General features: G+C 40.6%; 1 protein-coding gene across 1 annotated transcript in view; it reads right to left on the reverse strand.

Annotated features, from left to right (window-relative positions):
- Positions 1-20,560, reverse strand: part of LOC136874480 (phenoloxidase-activating factor 2) — an 81,643-nt gene that overhangs the window by 42,737 nt on the left and 18,346 nt on the right. The window contains exon 3 of the mRNA XM_067148108.2: positions 4,249-4,517. Within this exon, the coding sequence (XP_067004209.2) occupies positions 4,249-4,517 (269 nt within the window). The remainder of the gene's footprint in view (positions 1-4,248; positions 4,518-20,560) is intronic.

The raw sequence follows: 20,560 nt of genomic DNA on the forward strand, positions 1-20,560 counted from the left end.
GGCTTACCGAGTTTTGTTCTTTGCGTCAAGAGGATTAAATTGAGCTTTGTCTCGTCCTTATACGACAAATTCGATATTTTGCCTATAATAGTATAAGAGAAAATGGAGGAAAACCGTTTTTCCTATAAAACCCCCGTCTTTTCAAAGATTTTAAAATGATATGCATATCGAAACCTTCCCCGGGGTCATTATACTCTAAATATGAAGTTTGGTTGAGATCTATCCAGCCGTTTCGACGTGATGGTGGAACAGACAAACAGACAGACAAACAGACAAACAGAAACAATTTTATTTATATAGATTTATTATTGTCATTATTTGTTTATTATTATTATTACTATTATTGCTAAATTCGAATATATGAGTAGCCCATTAGCAAAACCCGCTATATGACGGAAAATTCGATTTCGAGTTTTTGGTTCCCCAGCATTCATTACTCCAAGACCTAAATATTTCACTAAAATTTGAGTTGCATAATGCGTTATTTGTCCTTCTAAAACTGGAAGAGAAAAGTTCAGTTATTTGCAAAGCGCGCTATGTGCATCGGCCATACATTTGCAAAGCCAGTTATATTCATATGGAGATGCAAAAGCCGCTATATTTATCGCAGCTGTTACGGCCTCCATCTTGTCAGAGATTATGCAGATGCAAAACCAGCTCAATTATCCTATTCACTGCATTGACTTCTTTTCTCTAGGAATAAATATTTATGTAACATCAAGGCAAGAAGACAGCGAGCAGAGAATAGGATTCTTTACTCTATGAAGGTAGCAGCTTCTGAGGCACTCATTTGTTTGCTTTTGAACCCGCCAACGGAAGGCACTGTGGTCGTTCTCGTCTTATCTTGATAGTGTTGTTTATCTAGTTTCTACACCTTCTGAAACACGAGGTGCTGACCGTAGAACTGAAGTACATAAGCCAAAACGTGAAGCAGTGAAAGCATTTATTAAAACTTTGAAACCAATTCAGAGCCACTATTGTCGGGGAAAGAAAACTAAACGACAGTACTTCCCTAGTGATTTGAACACAAAAAAGATGTGGAAAATGTATGTTGAGATACACCAAGTGATGATCTCTACGTTGAATATGAATTTTTCCGTATGATATTCATAGAAAACTTCAATATCAGTTTTGACAGTCCATACTTAGACAAATGCTCTACTTGCATGTGCACTCAGAACAAGATTTTGCAAGAAATATCTCCAGAGAAGAGAGATGGTTTAAAATTCCAGTTAAAAATAAACGAGAAACGAGCAGATGCTTTCTACGATAAGATTCGGCTTGAAGTGGAAAATGCACTAACACTGAGCTACGATTGTCAGAAAATATAGTACTTCCGAAAACTCCAGATCAGGCAGCTTACTACTCCCACCAACCCTACCTCTAAAATTTCACCATATGCTAGCGTTCATCATTATCACCACAAAATAAAAGAAACACTTTTAGCTATTTTTGGACCATAAATGAGTATCCTAAGGGATGTAACCAAATTGCTTCAGCACTGCATCACAGACTATGCAACTCTGCTTTAGATGAGGTTACAACTGTACGTTTGTTCTCTGACGGATGCGGCGGTCAGAATAAAAATAAAGCAATGCTCGGAATGTTGTCTCACTGACTGCTTTTTGAAGCTCCTCAGCATGCTAAAGCTGTTGAGATTTGGTTCCCTGTTGTTGGGCACTCATTCATTCCACCAGACAGAGTTTTCGGCAAATTGGAGAGGGAATTCAGGCAAAGGGATGTGATTGAGAGCCCAGAGGATTACACAAAAGTGTTAGAGAGCTATGTTACCATAATCCATTTGGGTCGAAGTTGTTCAGTCCGTAACTGGAAATCCTACTGTGATGGAATCCTCAAACAGCCAGGGCAATGGCATTTCAAATTCCAGAAGTCAAAGAAAATTACGATCACGCGTGGCAAAAGCAAGAACATTACTTTAGTTCAAGGCGATCCGTTTTACAACTTTGACATTTGTGAACCTAAAAGTCTTTGCAGGAAGGGACAAAACTTCAGGCAAAACGCTTGTATTGAAAACGTCGAAGAAACTGTTCAAGTAAAGGCAGCAAAACTGAAGGATATCAGGCGACTTTTGTGCCTCCACTTTGGTGAAAACTGGGGTGAAAATGAAAAGTTGCAGTTCTACAATACGCTCTTTGCAGCTGATGTTATTGCTACGAAAGAAGGCTGTATGGATGACGATTGTGAACACAAGAGTCAGAGTGATTTTGAACTGATGGAGAAAGAGGATGTTGATTTCACATAAGCAAGGATTTATTGGATGCTCACCTGATGTTTTCACACTGATGGGTATTATTTTCGGCCAAATGAACAATTAAAGTTTTCCTTATTTTGTCTCAATGTGAAAGAATATTTTATTTAGTTTGCAAGTTTTTCTTGTTTTGTCTCAATATGAAAGACTATTTAATTTGCAAGTTTTTGCAAAGTACTGTTTAACTAACACCTTTTGAAGTCAATAGATTTCAACTCGTCATATTTTATGTTACATTATTCCTGTTTAATTTTGAAACTAGTTTGTGAACTGGTTGTAATTTATTAATGGATGTTAATCAACGGGTAATACATCGTCGAAATACATTTTTTCACGAATATTGGTGTTTTCAAAGCCCGTCTCTATCCTTTTGCAAGTCCTTATCATCATAAAATAGCAGATTTTGCAAACTATCAGAAAAGCAAAATGGCTACCCATTGAGTTGCGAAACCTGCTATATGCATTATACAGTTGCAAAACCAGTTATGTGCGGAATCAATATTTAAATAGCTGACTTCCTACGTTCATGAGATTATGGGCTCCTATATAGATATTTCAAGTTTTTTTTTTTTGTGAATTTTTGGAAAAGGAATCAACTTTCTATCAGGTTTATGATACTTTGTACAGATTTTTCAACAATACCCAAAAAGTTCTTATAGTGCATATAGCGGGTTTTGCAAATGGGCTACTCATATATACAATTTGAAATTCGTTTTCGAAGACTTCTATGTAACTGATACAGATTTTTACATGTGCATAGTGTTACGAATTTTTAATCTCATTGTTTCTATCATGATTACTATTATCGTAATCATTAATATTATTATTGTCGTCTTCTTCTACTACTCCCACACATGTGGGGTCGCGGGTGCTTACTGCGTAGCACATACGGATTTGACCCTGTTTTACGGCCGGATATCCTTCCTGATGTGGAGGGATGTTGCGTGTTTATGTGGTGGGTGGTAGTGTGGTGTGTTGTGTGAATATGAAGAGTAGAATGTTGGAACAAGCACAAACACGCCGTTCCTGAGCCAGAAGATTAATCAAACGCGATTAAAATCACTAGGCCAGCCTGGAATTGAACCCGGGACCCTCTGAACCGAACGCCTCAACGCTGACCACCCAGCCAAGGAGTTGGACTAATATTATTATCATCACTTCTGTAAATATTATCTAGCATTAGTCAACAAACAAACAAACAAACAAACAAACAAACAAACAAACAAACAAACAAACAAACAAACAAACAAACAAACAAACAAACAAACAAACGAATGAACGAATGAACAAACAGACGTAAAGAACTGACAGAAATTCATTCTGCAGACAATAATTACTTGTAATATCTATTTGTTCTGTGTTGTATGTTGGGTATTCAGCTCGAAGACTGGTTTGATCCTCTGCAGCTTAGCCAACAGCTGTCATAAATAGCCTAGGCGTCACTAAAGAGGCGTACTAGGGAAATGAGGAGTGAGGTAGTTTCCCGTTGCTTTTCTCACCGAGCCAGCCGTTGTTATTACATATCAGTCTGCCAAGCCCACTGAAATGCATGCACCAACCGACCCTATGAGCGATATTTTCACACCATTCATAACAGGGACTGGCTGCATAAGGAATGGCATTACTAGCATCACTCATACCTCAGTCACTTTCATATTGTCAAAGCCAAGGATGAGACTGAGACAGGTCAATGAAAGTAACAAATTTGATATAGCCCATACCAGAAGACATAGTGCACTGTAAACACTACATCTCGCCAGCAAAGGCATATCAATTTGTTATTTTAGTGAATGTCTATGAAGTGACCACGTGATACCAACAAGAAGTTGGCAACTCTGCTAATAGGAAACAACCGGACGGCCATTTTATTCACTTCTGCCAAATATTTCACGTTCTTTCCTCCGAATTTTAGACTACCATAGTAACTAAAAGTTAATAACTTAAACATGTAAATACTTTGAAAGAGAATGAAGTCTTACCTCCTTGTTTGGATCCCCATCCTGTGACAATGCACCGCTGGCCAGCAAATGTTGCACCTTTCTCTGGCAGACAGATGGTATCGATGTGTATTCTGCGCGGTAATGAGTGGCTAAGAACCAGTAGTGCCACGTCGTTGATGAGTGTTTGTGGATGGAAGTTCTCGTGTCGTATTATCTTCTTTACCTTAACGTCAATACGTTTTAGCGGTTCTGCCTTACTCGTTAGATCCCAGTCTCCAGCCCGTACTACTATATCTGACTCGCTACGGCTACGGGCATAAAGAGACAGTGTTGATAACCTTACAGTAACTCACACATGAATTTTATGGTAGTTATATCAGCACTGCGGTAATTACACTTTCACAAGTATCCCAATGGCAGTTGTGATACTGATTTTCATATGATATTAGGCGTTGCGAATAGAAATGTGTCTAGGTCTAAATAATTTTATGTTTCCTCTATTCTACATTTTGTAATGTTTTTAAAGGCTGAATATTTCCAATGAACAAATTAGGAAGCTGAAACATTCTCAAAACAATCTTCTATTACAAAAATAAGATTGTATCACTTATTTATTCCTAGTCAATCATGTCGTCATTGTTGTTCTTTTGTTCTATTATCTCTGACACTGTATGGCTACGGACATAAAGGGACAGTTTTGATAAGCTTTCAATAGTTGAGTAGCTCAGATACTGGAGCGCTGACCTTGGCGGGTTAATTCCTGGCTCAGTCCGGTGATATTTGAAGGTGCTCAGATATATTTATCGGTGCGTAAAGGAATACCTGCGAAATAAAATTCTGGCACCTCCGTACGCTTATGTAAACACAAGGAGAGCTATTGAGTTCGCCCTTCGTACTCGTAGCCTCGTTTTGCCCAAAGCCTTTGTTCGATTTTCTTTCTTGTTTATTATCAAAAGGAGAGACGTGTGCATTCACGTTGCTCTTCTTCATGACTTATGAGTAAAAAAGACCTGAAATAAGATCATTTTTGTCCGATGTTAGCTCGCCTTTATTTTCGCAGTGTCTCTAATATATACTGTATATATAAAATAAGAATTTTGTCTGTACATTGCTCAGGATTTAAAAAGAAATTGTGTCCACAGTAACAAGGAAATGCACTTTTTATTTTTCTGCCATCTCTGTATGTATTTGTGTATATATGAATGTATGTACGCGCATCACGAGAAAAATCCATGGTTAAATGGTTAGTGTTCTGGCCTTTGGTCACAGGGGACCCGGGTTCGATTCCCGGCAGGGTCGGGAATTTTAACCATAATTGGCTGATTTCGCTGGCACGGGAGCTGGGTGTATGTGACGTCTTCATCATCATTTCATCATCACCACCACCACCACCACCACCACCACGACGCGCAGGTCGCCTACGGGTGTAAAATCAAAAGACCTGCATTTGGCGAGCCGAACTTGTCCTCGGACACTCCCTGCACTAAAAGCCATACACCATTTCATTTTACGAGAAAAATGGCTGAAGAGAAATCAATGAAAATCGGTATCTACAGTCGGGGAATAAGAAACTACAATCTAAGCTGTAAATAATTTTATTCACGCTAAATGAAATGGCAGTTTAGTGGAAGGTCTAAAATTTAATTTCTCAATATCTATGTTAGGCTGGTTAGTGGTCCTATCAATAGGTCCTCCCATGTGAACCATGTTACTTTGTGGCAGTGGGGAGGCTTGTGCGTCCCAATAAAGCAGATAGCCGAGCCACAGGTATAACCACATCGGATGGGTATCTGTCGAGAGACCACACTAACGAATGGTTCATCGAAAGTCGGGTAGCAACCCTTCGGAAGTTGCAAGGGCGGCAGGCTGGATGATTAACTGGTATGTCCTTGTAATAATATTCAACATGGCTTAGCTGTGTTGATACTGCTACACGGCTGAAAGCAACGGGCAACTACATCCGCAACTAACTCCCCAGGACATGTAGCTTTCTCTCTGTGTAAAGGATGTACTGATGATGACTTCCTCCCGGGTAAAATACTGCGGAGGTAAAATGGTCCCTCATTTGGATTTCTGCGTGAGGACTACACGAGAGGGAGCAATCATCAAGAAGATGGACACTGACATTCTGCGACTCGGAGCGTAAAATGTTAGAGGTTTGAATCGTTGTGGTAGGGAAAGGGAAATGGATAGACTAAAGTTAGATGTAGTTGGCATAAGCGAAGTACGTTGACAGAAAGAGTAGGATTTTTGGTCAGGTGACTGCAGAATTATCAACACAAAAACAAACAGGGAAAATGCAGGAATTGGTTTAATAATGAATAAGAAAATAAAGCAGCGGGTAAGCTACTACGACCACCATAGTGAAAGGATTATTGTTGTCAAGATAGACACAATGCCAATGTCCGCCACAATAGTGCAGCCTATGTGATAATACAGTACATATATCACACCCTCGCACTGTATTCAGAAGTAAGATATATTGTTGTCATTATTCGTATTGTTATCATCATTATTTCATTTGTATATATATATATATTCTAAATATTTTAAGCTGGAAGGTCTTCATATGTGATATGAGTAATTTGTTTTGTACAAACGGACGTGGAACAGTGCTATTTATACAACTCGGAAACTTTGCGAGAGTCATATGGAACTGCCCAGAGTCCGTTGATGTTATTGTCTTGGGACCCGGAGGTGGTTCGGGGCGTGGTTTTGGTATTGCAAGACGATCTTCCACTCGTGATTGGATGGCCAGGATCAATCTAGACTTGACCGAAAACAGCGGAGCAGTTGATCTAAAATCTTAGGTATAGATAGAGGAGATGTAACATTTGATGAAAAATGAGTTGTCTTGAATCTTTGGTGGAACGTGAGAGGAGATGTAACTTTTGTGAAACACGCTTGTCTTGAATCTTTGGTGGAACGTGAGAGGAGATGCAACTTTTGTGAAACATAGTTGTCTTGAATCTTTGGTGGAAGTGAGAGGAGATGTAACTTTTGTGGAACGTGGTCTTATTATGTTTGTGGAACGTGGTTGAGCTACAAACTGTGGAGTGCTTAAGCACTTGGTATTGTATCACTTGTGGCGGCTTGGTGTCTTAGACGTTGGTGAAAGGTATGGGGTACTGTGTTTCAGATTTTCCATAATTTATGTTCTGGAACAGCAAGCGTGTGTTGCTCGAGTGAATGTATCCTTAAACCAAGTGTTTTAAACAGTGAACACAGTATTATAAAGGTGCAGTATCTGTGCGATATAACAAGTGCTAATTATGAGGATATGCAAGTTGTGTTGATTCATAGACACAGTGAAGAGCATTTATATACGTATATGGACTGACTGCTTATGGTAGCTTAGTTCTCGCTTTGGTTTCCCACTGTTTGGTGTTGTAAATACGGAGTGTTCCAGCAGTATTTTGTGAGTGTATTTTATGTATATTTTGGTGTGTTGATGAGGTGCTATTGCATATAGTTATTTTAGAATCAGTGAAGTTACTGATGAACGTAGGTACAGTTCCTGCCTATTTAGTCGTTTTCAGAAGTAGATGTACCAATATGCAGATTTATTTTGTTTTATTGGCTTACGTCGCACCGACACAGATAGGTCTTATGGCGACGGTGGGATAGGAAAGGCCTAGGAGTGGAAAGGAAGCGGCCGTGGTCTTAATTGAGCTACAGCCCCAGCATTTGCCTGTTGTGAAAATGGGAAACCACGGAAAACCATCTTCAGGGCTGCCGATAGTGGGGTTCGAACCCACTATCTCCCGGTTGCAAGCTCACAGCTGCGCGGCCCTAACCGCACGGTCAACTCGCACAGTCACGCAGCTTTATCTACACGCCCTAGGAGAGAGAATTATGAAGCTTTATTGAAATTCCATGGATTCATTCTGGTTAACTCTGGCGCCCATACTACTGACATTTCGATTAATTATTATTAAATTTATTTTAATTATGTTATTCATTTTAAAAATTTATTTATTTATTTATTCATGAATAATAATAGGATAACTATTGACTCCCAGGCATGAGGCGATTAAACATTTATTTTATTCATACTTGATTATTTTAATCATATTGCAATGGTTATTTATTATTATTATTATTATTATTATTATTATTATTATTATTATTATTATTATTATTATTATTATTATTTAGACAAATTTCACCGATATGCCTACTAGTTCAGCGGATTATGAAGAAATCGAAAGAATTTATGAAGATATAGAAGATTTAATAGGCCTAGAATATGTAAAAGGTGAAGAGAATGTAATTGTGATGAGACTGGAATGCAGTTGCAGGCCAAGGAAGAGAAGGTAATACAGTAGGAGCATTGGGATTGGGACAAAGCAATGAAAAAGAAAGTCGGCCGGTTGAATTCTGCACCGATCTTAATTTAATCCTTGCTAACACTTGGTTCAAACACCACAAACGACGGCTGTATACATGGACGAGACCTGGAGACACTGGAAGGTATCAAATAGACTTCACTATGATTAGGAAGAGATTCTGAAACCAGGAGTTGGATTGCAGGACTTCGCCAGGTGCAGACGTGGGCACTGACCACCACCAGTCGTTCATGAAATGCCATCTGAAGTTGAAGAAATTGAAGAAAGGAAGGAATGCAAGGAGATGTGATCTAGACAAGTCGAAAGAAAAGTGTGTGAGGGATTGTTTCAAGAAACATGTAACACAAGGACTAAATGAAAATGCTGAAGGAAACTTGCCTTCTTGGCTTACGCTGCCTGAACCGTCAACGATAGACCCCAAGTGTAAGCGTACGAAATGTAGAGCATAAAAACCTCTACAAAAAAAGTCCGTAATGGTATATACCTATTTCGAACCGGTTGGCCTCTAGAAGCGATTTTATGTTATAGTCCGCGGTGAAAAAACATAACTCCTAAAGATTAAATAAACATTTCGATATTATCCTCGAACTCCTCATCGAAATAAATTCTTTGACCTCCTCCACTCTTTCATAAGGATTACAATAACCTTGTCAGGACATTATTTGCATGAATGGTTCAGAAGTTAAGACCATTTTAGACTGTAGTGGCAATTCTTTCCCTGTTGTCTGCTAGCAAGTTGCCTCTACCTCGCCGCTAGAGGTGCTAGTGTCGCTCCAGCTGTCAAATGGATGAACCTTCCTCTTATTAGAGCTTCGCGACTGAATATATTAGACTATATTAGACTGTGCCCATACGCCATTTCATTTCATTTCATTTCATTTCATTTCATTTCATTTCATTTCATTTCATTTCATTTCATTTCATTTCATCAGTAAGGTAAGGTAAGGGTGTATTCTGCCCGAAGGCAGGTCCGAACCTCTGCAGAGGTGTGCCTGAGCCGGAGTTTACGTAAGGAAGGGTGGCCAGTTCCTTTCCGCTTCTCCATTCCCTTAACCCCCACCAACAGCACGTGGCAACCCATCCAAATCTTGGCCACGCCCAATGTTGCTTAACTTCGGAGATCTCAAGGGATCCGTTGGCTCATTTCATCAGTCAGAATGTAGAATTTCTCTCCGCTCTGCAAACTGCAGATACTGCGTTTTCGGCATATCTTGCAACGCGATACACGTATCGATATTTCGGGTTTCTTTGTGATTCTTGTTAAACATCATCATCATCATCATCATCTGTTTACCCTCCAGGTTCGGCTTTTCCCTCGGACTGAGCGAGGGATCCCACCTCTACCGCCTCAAGGGCAGTGTCCTGGAGCTTCAGACTCTTGGTCGGGGGATACAACTGGGGAGTATGACCAGTACCTCGTCCAGGCGGCCTCACCTGCTATAGTGAACAGGGGCCTAGTAGGGGGATGGGAAGATTGGAAGGGATAGGCAAGGATGAGGGAAGGAAGCGGCCGTGGCCTTAAGATAGGTACCATCCCGGCATTTGCCTGGAGGTGAAGTGGGAAACCACGGAAAACCACTTCGAGGATGGCTGAGGTGGGAATCGAACCCGCCTCTACTCAGTTGACCTCCCGAGGCTGACTGGACCCCGTTCCAGCCCTCGTACCACTTTTCAAATTTCGTGGCAGAGCCGGGAATCGAACTCGGACCTCCGGGGGTGGCAGCTAATCACGCTAACCACTACACCACAGAGGCGGCCCTTGTTAAACATACGGTATTATATCAGTGATTTGTGGCGTTGCTACGGAGTGGCGAAAAAGCAAAAAAACAAACAAACAAAAAACAACTGCTGAATGACGAATCCGAAAGCAATTATCCTTCACGACGACGTGTATCTTTGGAAAACACATAACTCTGATTGCAGTTCCTGTGAAGGACTCGAGAATTTTATGCCCAAAGAAAGATTTCGTTGCAATTCATATGCGTCGGCCTGGAAAAGAAAATTGTCGGTCTTTCTGTGAGTGATAGAGAAGAGAGTTCTTCCTCAAGAACTTGCTGAGGAGAAAAATTCCAGTGAAGGTGGGTCTCCAGGAACACAGGACGTTTTATTGCGAGTTACTGGAAAGAAGAAATTCAGGCACTCACCTGCGGCTAATGTAGGCAGATGTAATTCGTCGTATGTTTATGGCTATGAAAATCGTTAAAAACGCCCCATCATATACAAAACCTAGACCTCTAAAAGACGCAGAGCTTTTCTATTTAGCTTGAAATTACGAAGCACAACATGATGTTCTTCATAAGCCAATCAGTTGTTAGACAAGATATCTTTTGAGATTTTCCACGTGATAGGGGCAAACTGCCTGGAATCTTCACATTTAATTTGGTCCGCATCCTGAGAAGAATAACTCGAACGACCGCGTCTCGAATGTTCTAACGATGAGAAATAGTCTGAAATCAAGTTACCTCTGCTCTATTCATGAAATGATACTTTCGTTGGTCGCTACATGGCTCACTATGCTATTATATTCCGAGAGAAAATTTATATATACAGGGAGATTCACCTAAGTTGTTCATCTTAAATATCTTCAGATCCGTTAAAGATGTAGACATTCTGTTTTCAAGTTCTTAAATTGTATTAAGGGGCTCATAAAGTACTGTCCTATTCCTCTCGATCACATAGGTAATTGCCAAGAAACACGTATCAACTTTGTTTTTTTAAACGGGACTGATGGTGGTGATCATTGTTTTAAGAGGAACTACAACAAGGCAACCATTATCTATACTGGGTAGTCCACTAGCCCCTTGAGATTCAATTTTATGCATCCCTTCACACTTACTACAATTCTGAAAGACATCGGTCCCTCTCCCTAAACCGGGGTAATATAACGAGATATGTGTTTACGGGCGAGAAGATAGCAGAAATCGTGAGCGCCACTATTAATTCATTTTGGGTACCTCCAATGAACCCATAAAACGATTACAGATACTCAGAACACGTACTTTAAAACAGGAGGTGGACGCTGAGACCGCGAGCACTTTAATAATCGTGGTCGCCACGACATTTACATAATTTGATTGCCCACCCGAATTAATTGTATATCTATGTATCATGTATCATATGTAATTTTATTCATTATTAACGTCCATCATCATCATTTTTGTAATTGTACGTAAGAACGAGATATAATTTTTAATTGTAATATATTCGAATATTCCGTGGTAATGTCAATTCAGGTCTTGCGCTGACAGGCTACTTGGTGTTTCGCAATAGTCCAGGAAGGTTAATTTTGGATGGTTCTTGGAAACGTACACAACAGCAAGAGGAAGCTACCTAATTTCGTTGTTGCGACGCTAAATTACCCCATATCACGTGCTCCTATCAGGGGGGCTTTTCCTGTCATCAATATATCGAGAGGGTAGTGACGTATATCGGCTCTCATTGGAACGAGATGTCATGTGACACCAAGGGAGGAAGTGGGAATCTGAAGAGGATTTATATAGATCTACACGGCGTGTTGAAGTTCATTCGGGATTCTTCATTCTGTATTCTCCATTCTGCATCCAGCTTTCTTGAGTCTCCATTCTCAGGTAGTCCATGGGCTTTTAGAGTCACTCTGCTTTCTGAGTGCGTCACTTACGATGTGCTTATACTCAATATTTCTTATTGGCTCTGTGAGACTTACGCAGATTATTTAGAAAGACAAGTTCGTATAATATAGAAGGACTGGATGTTTTCCGTTCTCTCTATTCAATTAATTCCGATGTGGAATTTCACATTGTAAGGCTGGTACTATGTTCTGGTACTCAGCAAAATAGGGAGTGATAGATTCAGGGTGGAATCCATTCCATAAAGCAGATGACGAGGATGATGCTGTTGGAAGAGGGACGACAACGATCAACCACGAACGCAGACTACGAGAAGATCAACTCCGGTGAGCATTAGTAATCCCTGTTAACGCAAGTCCGCGCGTGCAGTAATGAATTGTAATCTCAGTCAGTAATTTTTAATTTTGGTAAAAACTCGTTTTTACGTAATTTCATCTTTTTTAAATAAAACATTTTTCTTTTTACGTCGTTAAATAATTGACTTTTTAATAGGTTCCCTATGTTTTCCCACGTGGTATTTAATGGTTAGTATCCCTATACCTCATGGCCGAGATAGTCTCATTAAATTATGTTTAGGACTTTTTATATCTAAATTCGGTTTCAAATTACATTTAATTTCGAAGCCTGGCGTCCAGCGTGCAATTGTTTTTAATTATCTGTATAGGGTGTTTGATCCGTTACATTATGACACCATAACGTGGGGCGCGAAAACCATTAAATACGATATAGGGAACGGCAAATTTGAAGATAGGGTCTGTGTTTTCTTAAGGGGTGAAAGTGCTATCAATAAATTTCAATATTTCAGTATATGTTTGATGTTAGAGAATCATGGCAGATCAAACACAAGGTATGATGTTACGTGATGGTAGTGTGCTTAGAGGTGGTTCGTCAACTAACGATAAAGACATGGTAGATGAGTCTCTAGAGGAGATGAGAGTAGATAAGACAGATAACCAGGCTCAACATGATGACTCAGAGGGTAATAAATTGGGGGCGGAGCGGAGGTTATCCCTACCACCGAAGAAAATAGCACTGAGTTAAGAGGTTTTATACAGTCTATGTTTAAAGAGTTAAATAAGGAGTTGAAGGATCAGGGGAAGAAAATCAATGAAAAATTAGAGCAGCAGGGGAAGGAAATTAAGGAAGACCTAGAGAAAACTAAGAAAGAGCTATGTGGCGAACTTAGAGAGTACAAAGCAGAAACTGATAAAAAAAATGAAGGAACATAGTAAGGAAATAAGCGAGCTATTAAAAAAGAGTGAGAATTGCGATAAACGGTTAGAAGAACAGAATGAGAAGACTGAACAACATAAGAGAGAGGTGGATAAGAAGTTCGTAGAGCAAAAAAGCGAACTTTTAGAAGTTATTGGGAAGGAAAATAATAAAACTAGGGAGAGAGTAGAAACACAGGAAAGTGAAATTAAAGCGTTAAGAAACAAACAGACAAGCATGTTGAGTGAGATAGAAGGTAGAGATATGAAAGTTGAGGAGAGAGTCAATAATGTAGAAGCGAAGCTGAGACGGGAGATACGAGAGAAACAAAGCTGTGATGGGGTGAAACACGGAGGAAATTACGTAAGAGAAGAGGAGTTACCGAAGTTTAACGGGAAACAAACCAACCCACTGGACTTCCTTAACCTTATTCAGAAGCGGTTTGAGCGAAACATAAATGAGGGGTATACTGAATGGGAGCAGGTTTTGGAAATTATTAGCAGTGCTTTCGTGGGAGAAACGAGATCCTGGTTCGTGGTGTACCGTAACAGTATGAAAGATCTCAACGAGTTCCAGAATAAATTTAAAGAAAAATACTGGAGCGAGACAATTCAGAGTCGTGAGAAGGAAAGAGTCGTTTTTGGCAAGTTTAGGGCGAATGAGGGGGTATCCATGACGGAGTACTTCTTGGCTCACGTCATGATATGCCAGAATTTAGCTGGGATAGTGACGGATACTGACGTAGTAAGGCTACTACTCAGGCATTTTCCTGAACGAGTAAGAACTGCAGCGGTAATGCAGAAAACTAGCACTATTCAGGAGATGGAACAGCTGCTCACTAAATTTGATGGGTTGGGAAATATGGAGAGTAGAAACGGGAACGCGCAAGATTATGCCCCTCAGTATGAGCGCAGGGAAAACCGTAGGCAGCCGAACTACGAAAATAGAAATCAAGGAAACCCTAGGAGTAACGGGAACCAACAACGAGCGGATCAGCAAACAGGTAACCGACAGGTGGATAGGAATGTGAGCACTAGCGAGACGAACGGTCAGGGCCAAGTAAGACATTTAAACTAAGTACGGGCTGTGATTCAGGGTCTGTATTTCAGCCGTATCCACCGATAACCCGAAGTTGTGTTATGGAGTTATCGTATGACCTAGATGTAAGAGATGATTTAATGTTTGAGCCACAGCAGGAATATATTAATAAACAGGAGCAAGTGGTTAATCCCATTGTTAAGTTAAAAGTATGGGGGGCGGGTGTTCAGGCACTTATTGACTCAGGTAGTCAGAGATCATGCGTTAGTTATGAGTGGTATATGAGTTTTGTACAACGAGGTATTTATGTGGAGGAAATGCCAGTTAAGAGTACGTATATCATCACTGCTGTTGGCAAGAAGTCCAAACAAGTATGTAAGCAGGTGGCATTACCTATAAGTATTGCTGGTTCTATTATGGTTCAGATATGTTTAGTTATTCCGCATCTTGTATTTAATATCATCTTGGGATGTGACTGGCTGACGTCACACTCAGCACAGTTAGATTACCAAGAAGTTGTGCTTAACTTAACGTGGAACGAGACTCATATTAAAGTCACTTTTGAGGGTGATATTCAGGGGAAACAGGGTGATCGTGCCATGGGGTGTGTTGTCAGGGTTTCACAAGCCATCGAGGAAGCTAGAGAGAGCTTCAGAGAAGAAGAAGTTAGTGAGAGCTTCGTTCTATGTCATGTGTTGGTTGATAAGGGTCAAAAGGACGCATTATGGGAAGCTGTGAGCAAGAGTTGCTTAGAGGAAAGACGGCAAGACGAGTTGTTGGCGGTGTTGCTTGAACACGTTAATGTATTTTCTGTGAAACCTGGCCTAATTCATGTGTATGAGCATTCTTTTTCTGTACTGGATAGTAGTCCTTTTAGTGGACCGAGGTATGGCATTCCACACAAGTTTTCCAAAGCAGTAGACGAGCAAATACAAAGTATGCTATCAGACGGTGTGATAGAGCCATCATGTAGTCAGAACTCTAATCCTCTTATTATTGTCCCAAAAAATGATGATTGTGTGAGGCTGTGCATCGATGGGCGCGAGATGAATAAGAGGATACGGGGGGATCAATTAAAGTCTCATACGATTGAGGAGCTCATTCAGAGTTTTCATGGGAAAAGCTGGTTCCCTACGGTTGATCTCAGGAGTAGTTTCTGGCAGATACCATTGAGAAAGGAAGATAGGCATCTCACTGCTTTCAAGTCATAGGTATAATTTATACCAGTTCACTCGAGTACCGTATGGGACAAAAAACTCCTCCTCGGCGTTGATTAGAGCATTAAATATTGCTTTAGGTCGGGACACTGGTGAGTTTGCCACGGTTTATATCGATGACCTTGTAATAGGCTCCTGCACATTTGAAGAGCACTTAGACCATTTGGAGAGGGTTTTTGTGAAGCTCGAACGCGCTGGATTTACTCTTAAACTCTCAAAATGTGTCTTTGCGAGGCGTGTGGTCACATTTTTGGGACACCGTGTGTCTGCAGCGGGAGTAACGCCTGAGAATACGAGAATCGAGAAAATCTTGAATACTAGTACCCCAAGAAATATCAAGGAACTTAGGTCTTACATTGGGGTATGCAATTTTTTTAGACGGTTCGTACTGAGATACGTTTATTTACTTGAGCCGTTCAGGGAACTCTTGAAAATCGGCAGTAAATGGAAATGGACTGAAAATCATGATACTGCATTAAGGGAGCTAAAAGAAGGATTCAGGCAGGCTGTTGTACTCAAGTACCCTACGGAGAATGGGAAATATGTTTTACTAACTGATTCATCGCTGTGTGGAGTGGCAGGAGCCCTATGTCAAGAAGACGAAAATGGAAATTTAGGAATTATATCCTTAGCGTCTAGAGGGTTGAGTGCATGTGAGAAGAGATATTCTATTACTGAATTGGAATTTATGAGTATTGTGTATTCGCTTAGCAAGTTTAGGATGTATGTGCTGGGCACTAAATTTGAAATAAGGACGGACCATCATGCTTTATCCTTTATTTCTACTTGTAAGTTATCTTCAAATAGAGTTAGTAGGTGGATACTGGCTTTACAGGAATATGACTTTACGGTGTCTCATATTAAAGGAAAGAACAATGTCCTTGCCGATCTTCTGTCCAGGGATTAGAACTTGTGTAAAGAAGGAGAGATCCTTAAGCCACAGGAAGGCATATTAGTCTGTGCGTACCTCTGCAAGGACAATGAACCTGCTCTGAAAAGATTGCGTAACTTGTTAGTAGAGCAATCAAAAGACGATGAATATCAGGAACCATTGTCTGTACTTCTGGAAAGTGAGCAAGCTACGGTGACACGCGGTGGACACACATATAAATTAGTCAACGGGTTTTTAGCTAGACAGTGTAGCGAAGACAAGTGGGCAATATGTGTATTCAAATCGCTCCGTGTTCTATTGGTAAGGTTTATCCACTGTGAATTAGGGCATTACGGTACAAGTAAAGTTCTATATGAGATCCAGCAGAACTTTATCTGGGACAAGATGGGAAGAGAAATCAGGAAAATTCTGGCCACTTGTGACGTGTCAGCGGAGCAAAATTCCGAACCGCTACCTGGAGGGGCCACGTCAAACGGTAGTTTCTAAAACAACGGGAGACTTGGTATGTGTGAATTTATTTGGGCCCCTTGTTAAAGGACAATTCGGCTTTCAGTACGTTTTTGTCATGATTGATGCGTTCTCGAAGTTGGTCAGATTGTACGCTATGAGGAAAGCAACAGAAAAAGCTTGTAGCCGTATAATCCAAGAGAAGTACATACCTGAACTTGGTACTCCTTGTCGCATACTTTCTGATAGCGGACCACAGTTTACTTCGAGAAAATGGAAGTCGGTTATGAAAGATTTAGGAATTACTCATGTTCAGTCACCTGTTAGAAATCCTCAAGGTAACATGAGTGAACGGGTCATGCGTGAATTAGGCCGTATGTTTAGAGCTCTGGTACATGAAAAGCATTCTGCCTGGGTGGCGCAACTATCGCTCATCGAGACATGGGTTAATGCTGTCCAACACGATAGTACCAGACTCACACCTCTACAGGTTCATTTCGGTAGGAAACCCCAGAATGAACTGGTGAGGGTATTAGGCATTACTGAGGAACCTCAGCGGGACGCCGAATTTTACGTGAGACTGGCCAGGGAAAATATCGTAAAATCTGGCGAGGCGCGTAAGAAACAGCAGAAACGCAGGTTATTGGATGAGTTTGAAGTAGGTGACCTTGTGGTTTTAAGGGTACCCATGCAGTCGTGCAGTGAGGAAAAAGTCATCAAGAAGTTCTTTCTTTTCTATCAGGGGCCGTACAGTATCCATAAGAGGTTGGGACCTTGTGCCTATAAACTAGCTGACGGGGAAAATGTTTTACTTGGGTCCTACAACATTCGTAGTTTCCGGAGGTATGTGACAAACGAAGGCGAACATATAGAATGTAGATAAAGGGAAGTCAGCCTGGTTACTGTGTCGAAGTGTTGGTGTGTTTGTGTATCAGCTGTATGTATGTAAGAAGTGGATTTTCCGGGTTATGTCTGTAGACATGTGGGGGGCGTGGTGTGTTGTCTGGAGTGAGCTCACTGTACTGCTGCGCACGTGAGTAATGTCAATAGGCGCGTATGTGATGCCATGGTTTTTTGTAAATGTAAAAGAATTCAGATTTGCCCAATAGGAATACCTACGTAAAAAGTTTGTTTTTGTAAAATAGAGTTATCGCAGGCGAATGTGTGCCATGAGAGGCCTTGCGGTACCACGGTTACATGTTCCAACGGCGTGTGGGTGAACGTGTGTAACAGTGCTTGTAGGGTCATGTGTGAGGATACACTTGGTATTGGATGACACCAGGTGAAATGATGCTCTCACATATTGAATAGCGTGTGGTTGCGCTATATGTTGTGCCATTTTAATCTGGTGAAGACAATGTTAAAACTCATGAACGCTTCAGTGTGAAGAAATCAGAGGAGATGTGTATAGTGGTATTTTTAGGTATGTTTTTTTTTGTAATTGTGCAATGTGTGAATTTTTGATGGAAGTTGAAGGACGGTTGAACACTCGAGAGCGTGGAGGCTGAAATATATGTATACATAGTTGGCATGTTAAAGTCGAGAGGAGTGTAAATTTGACAAACTGTGAATGATGATTCGATGTATGACAAACCAGTATATTTTCTATGCTGTATATAAATAGGTTGTGAGTGATTCCGACATTATGTGTTCCGCATGTCAGAATCAGGGGGGGCGAATGTAATAATCGTGGTCGTCACGACATTTACATAATTTGATTGCCCACCCGAATTAATTGTATATCTATGTATCATGTATCATATGTAATTTTATTCATTATTAACGTCCATCATCATCATTTTTGTAATTGTACGTAAGAACGAGATATAATTTTTAATTGTAATATATTCGAATATTCCGTGGTAATGTCAATTCAGGTCTTGCGCTAACAGGCTACTTGGTGTTTCGCAATAGTCCAGGAAGGTTAATTTTGGATGGTTCTTGGAAACGTACGCAACAGCAAGAGGAAGATTCCTAATTTCGTTGTTGCGACGCTAAATTACCCCATATCACGTGCTCCTATCAGGGGGGCTTTTTCTGTTAAGGACAGACACTTCATCAATATATCGAGAGGGTAGTGACGTATATCGGCTCTCATTGGAATGAGATGTCATGTGACACCAAGGGAGGAAGTGGGAATCTGAAGAGGATTTATATAGATCTACACGGCGTGTTGAAGTTCATTCGGGATTCTTCATTCTGTATTCTCCATTCTGCATCCAGCTTTCTTGAGTCTCCATTCTCAGGTAGTCCACGGGCTTTTAGAGTCACTCTGCTTTCTGAGTGCGTCACTTACGATGTGCTTATACTCAACATTTCTTATTGGCTCTGTGAGACTTACGCAGATTATTTAGAAAGACAAGTTCGTATAATATAGACGGACTGGATGTTTTCCGTTCTCTCTATTCAATTAATTCCGATGTGGAATTTCACATTGTAAGGCTGGTACTATGTTTTGTTACTCAGCAAAATAGGGAGTGATAGATTCAGGGTGGAATCCATTCCATAAAGCAGATGACGAGGATGATGCTGTTGGAAGAGGGACGACAACGATCAATCACGAACGCAGACTACGAGAAGATCAACTCCGGTGAGCATTAGTAATCCCTGTTAACGCAAGTCCGCGCGGGTAGTAATGAATTGTAATCTCAGTCAGTAATTTTTAATTTTGGTAAAAACTCGTTTTTACGTAATTTCATCTTTTTTAAATAAAACTTTTTTCTTTTTACGACGTTAAATAATTGACTTTTTAATAGGTTCCCTATGTTTTCCCACATGGTATTTAATGGTTAGTATCCCTATACCTCACGACCGAGATAGTCTCATTAAATTATGTTTAGGACTTTTTATATCTAAATTCGGTTTCAAATTACATTTAATTTCGAAGCCTGGCGTCCAGCGTGCAATTGTCTTTAATTATCTATATAGGGTGTTTGATCCGTTACAGCACGGTACTGCATATAGGCTGGGAAGTGGGCGCCGTAGGTCAAGTGTCGCAGTAGCTCGCATAGTAAGCGGGCGGGGAGATATGTGATAGTGGACAGTGCTCGACGTAGAAGTTTCGAATCCCACACAATAATTTTTTTAACATCAGGTTGCCTGGGATGAGGTAAGGTTGCATACTTCATAGCTTCCAAGGACTGATTTGTTTATATGACCCTGTAAAAGACAGTATGTATCGTTACGGCCCCTTTGAAACTCTTACAGGAGCTGATAACGCTGTTTCACACGAGTATGCGGCGTCTCCGTATCCTTCACAGTGATCACTCAACATCTGATGCTGTTCACGCCCCTTACATACCCTATCAGAGCTGAAAACGACACTAATACGCTCTGGCCGTCGTTCTACCTGTCACAGAGAATAGAAACTCTAATCGTTTACATGCACGCCGATCGTGTGTATGTGTTCGAAGTTACATTGACATCCGACCATTTCTTCCGAGTGCTTCAATTTTTTGTCAGGCAGTGTAGTAAGCAGTTCGGCCAATGCCGATGACCTAGTCTTAACAGCAGACTATGCTGAAAGCCAGCAGACTAATATCTTTGAACAATAAAAGAGGTGAAGCTAGTATGATATGAAAATTAATATAT

Source organism: Anabrus simplex, chromosome 5 (genome assembly GCF_040414725.1).
Source record: "Anabrus simplex isolate iqAnaSimp1 chromosome 5, ASM4041472v1, whole genome shotgun sequence".
Classification (NCBI taxonomy): Eukaryota; Metazoa; Arthropoda; class Insecta; order Orthoptera; family Tettigoniidae; genus Anabrus; species Anabrus simplex.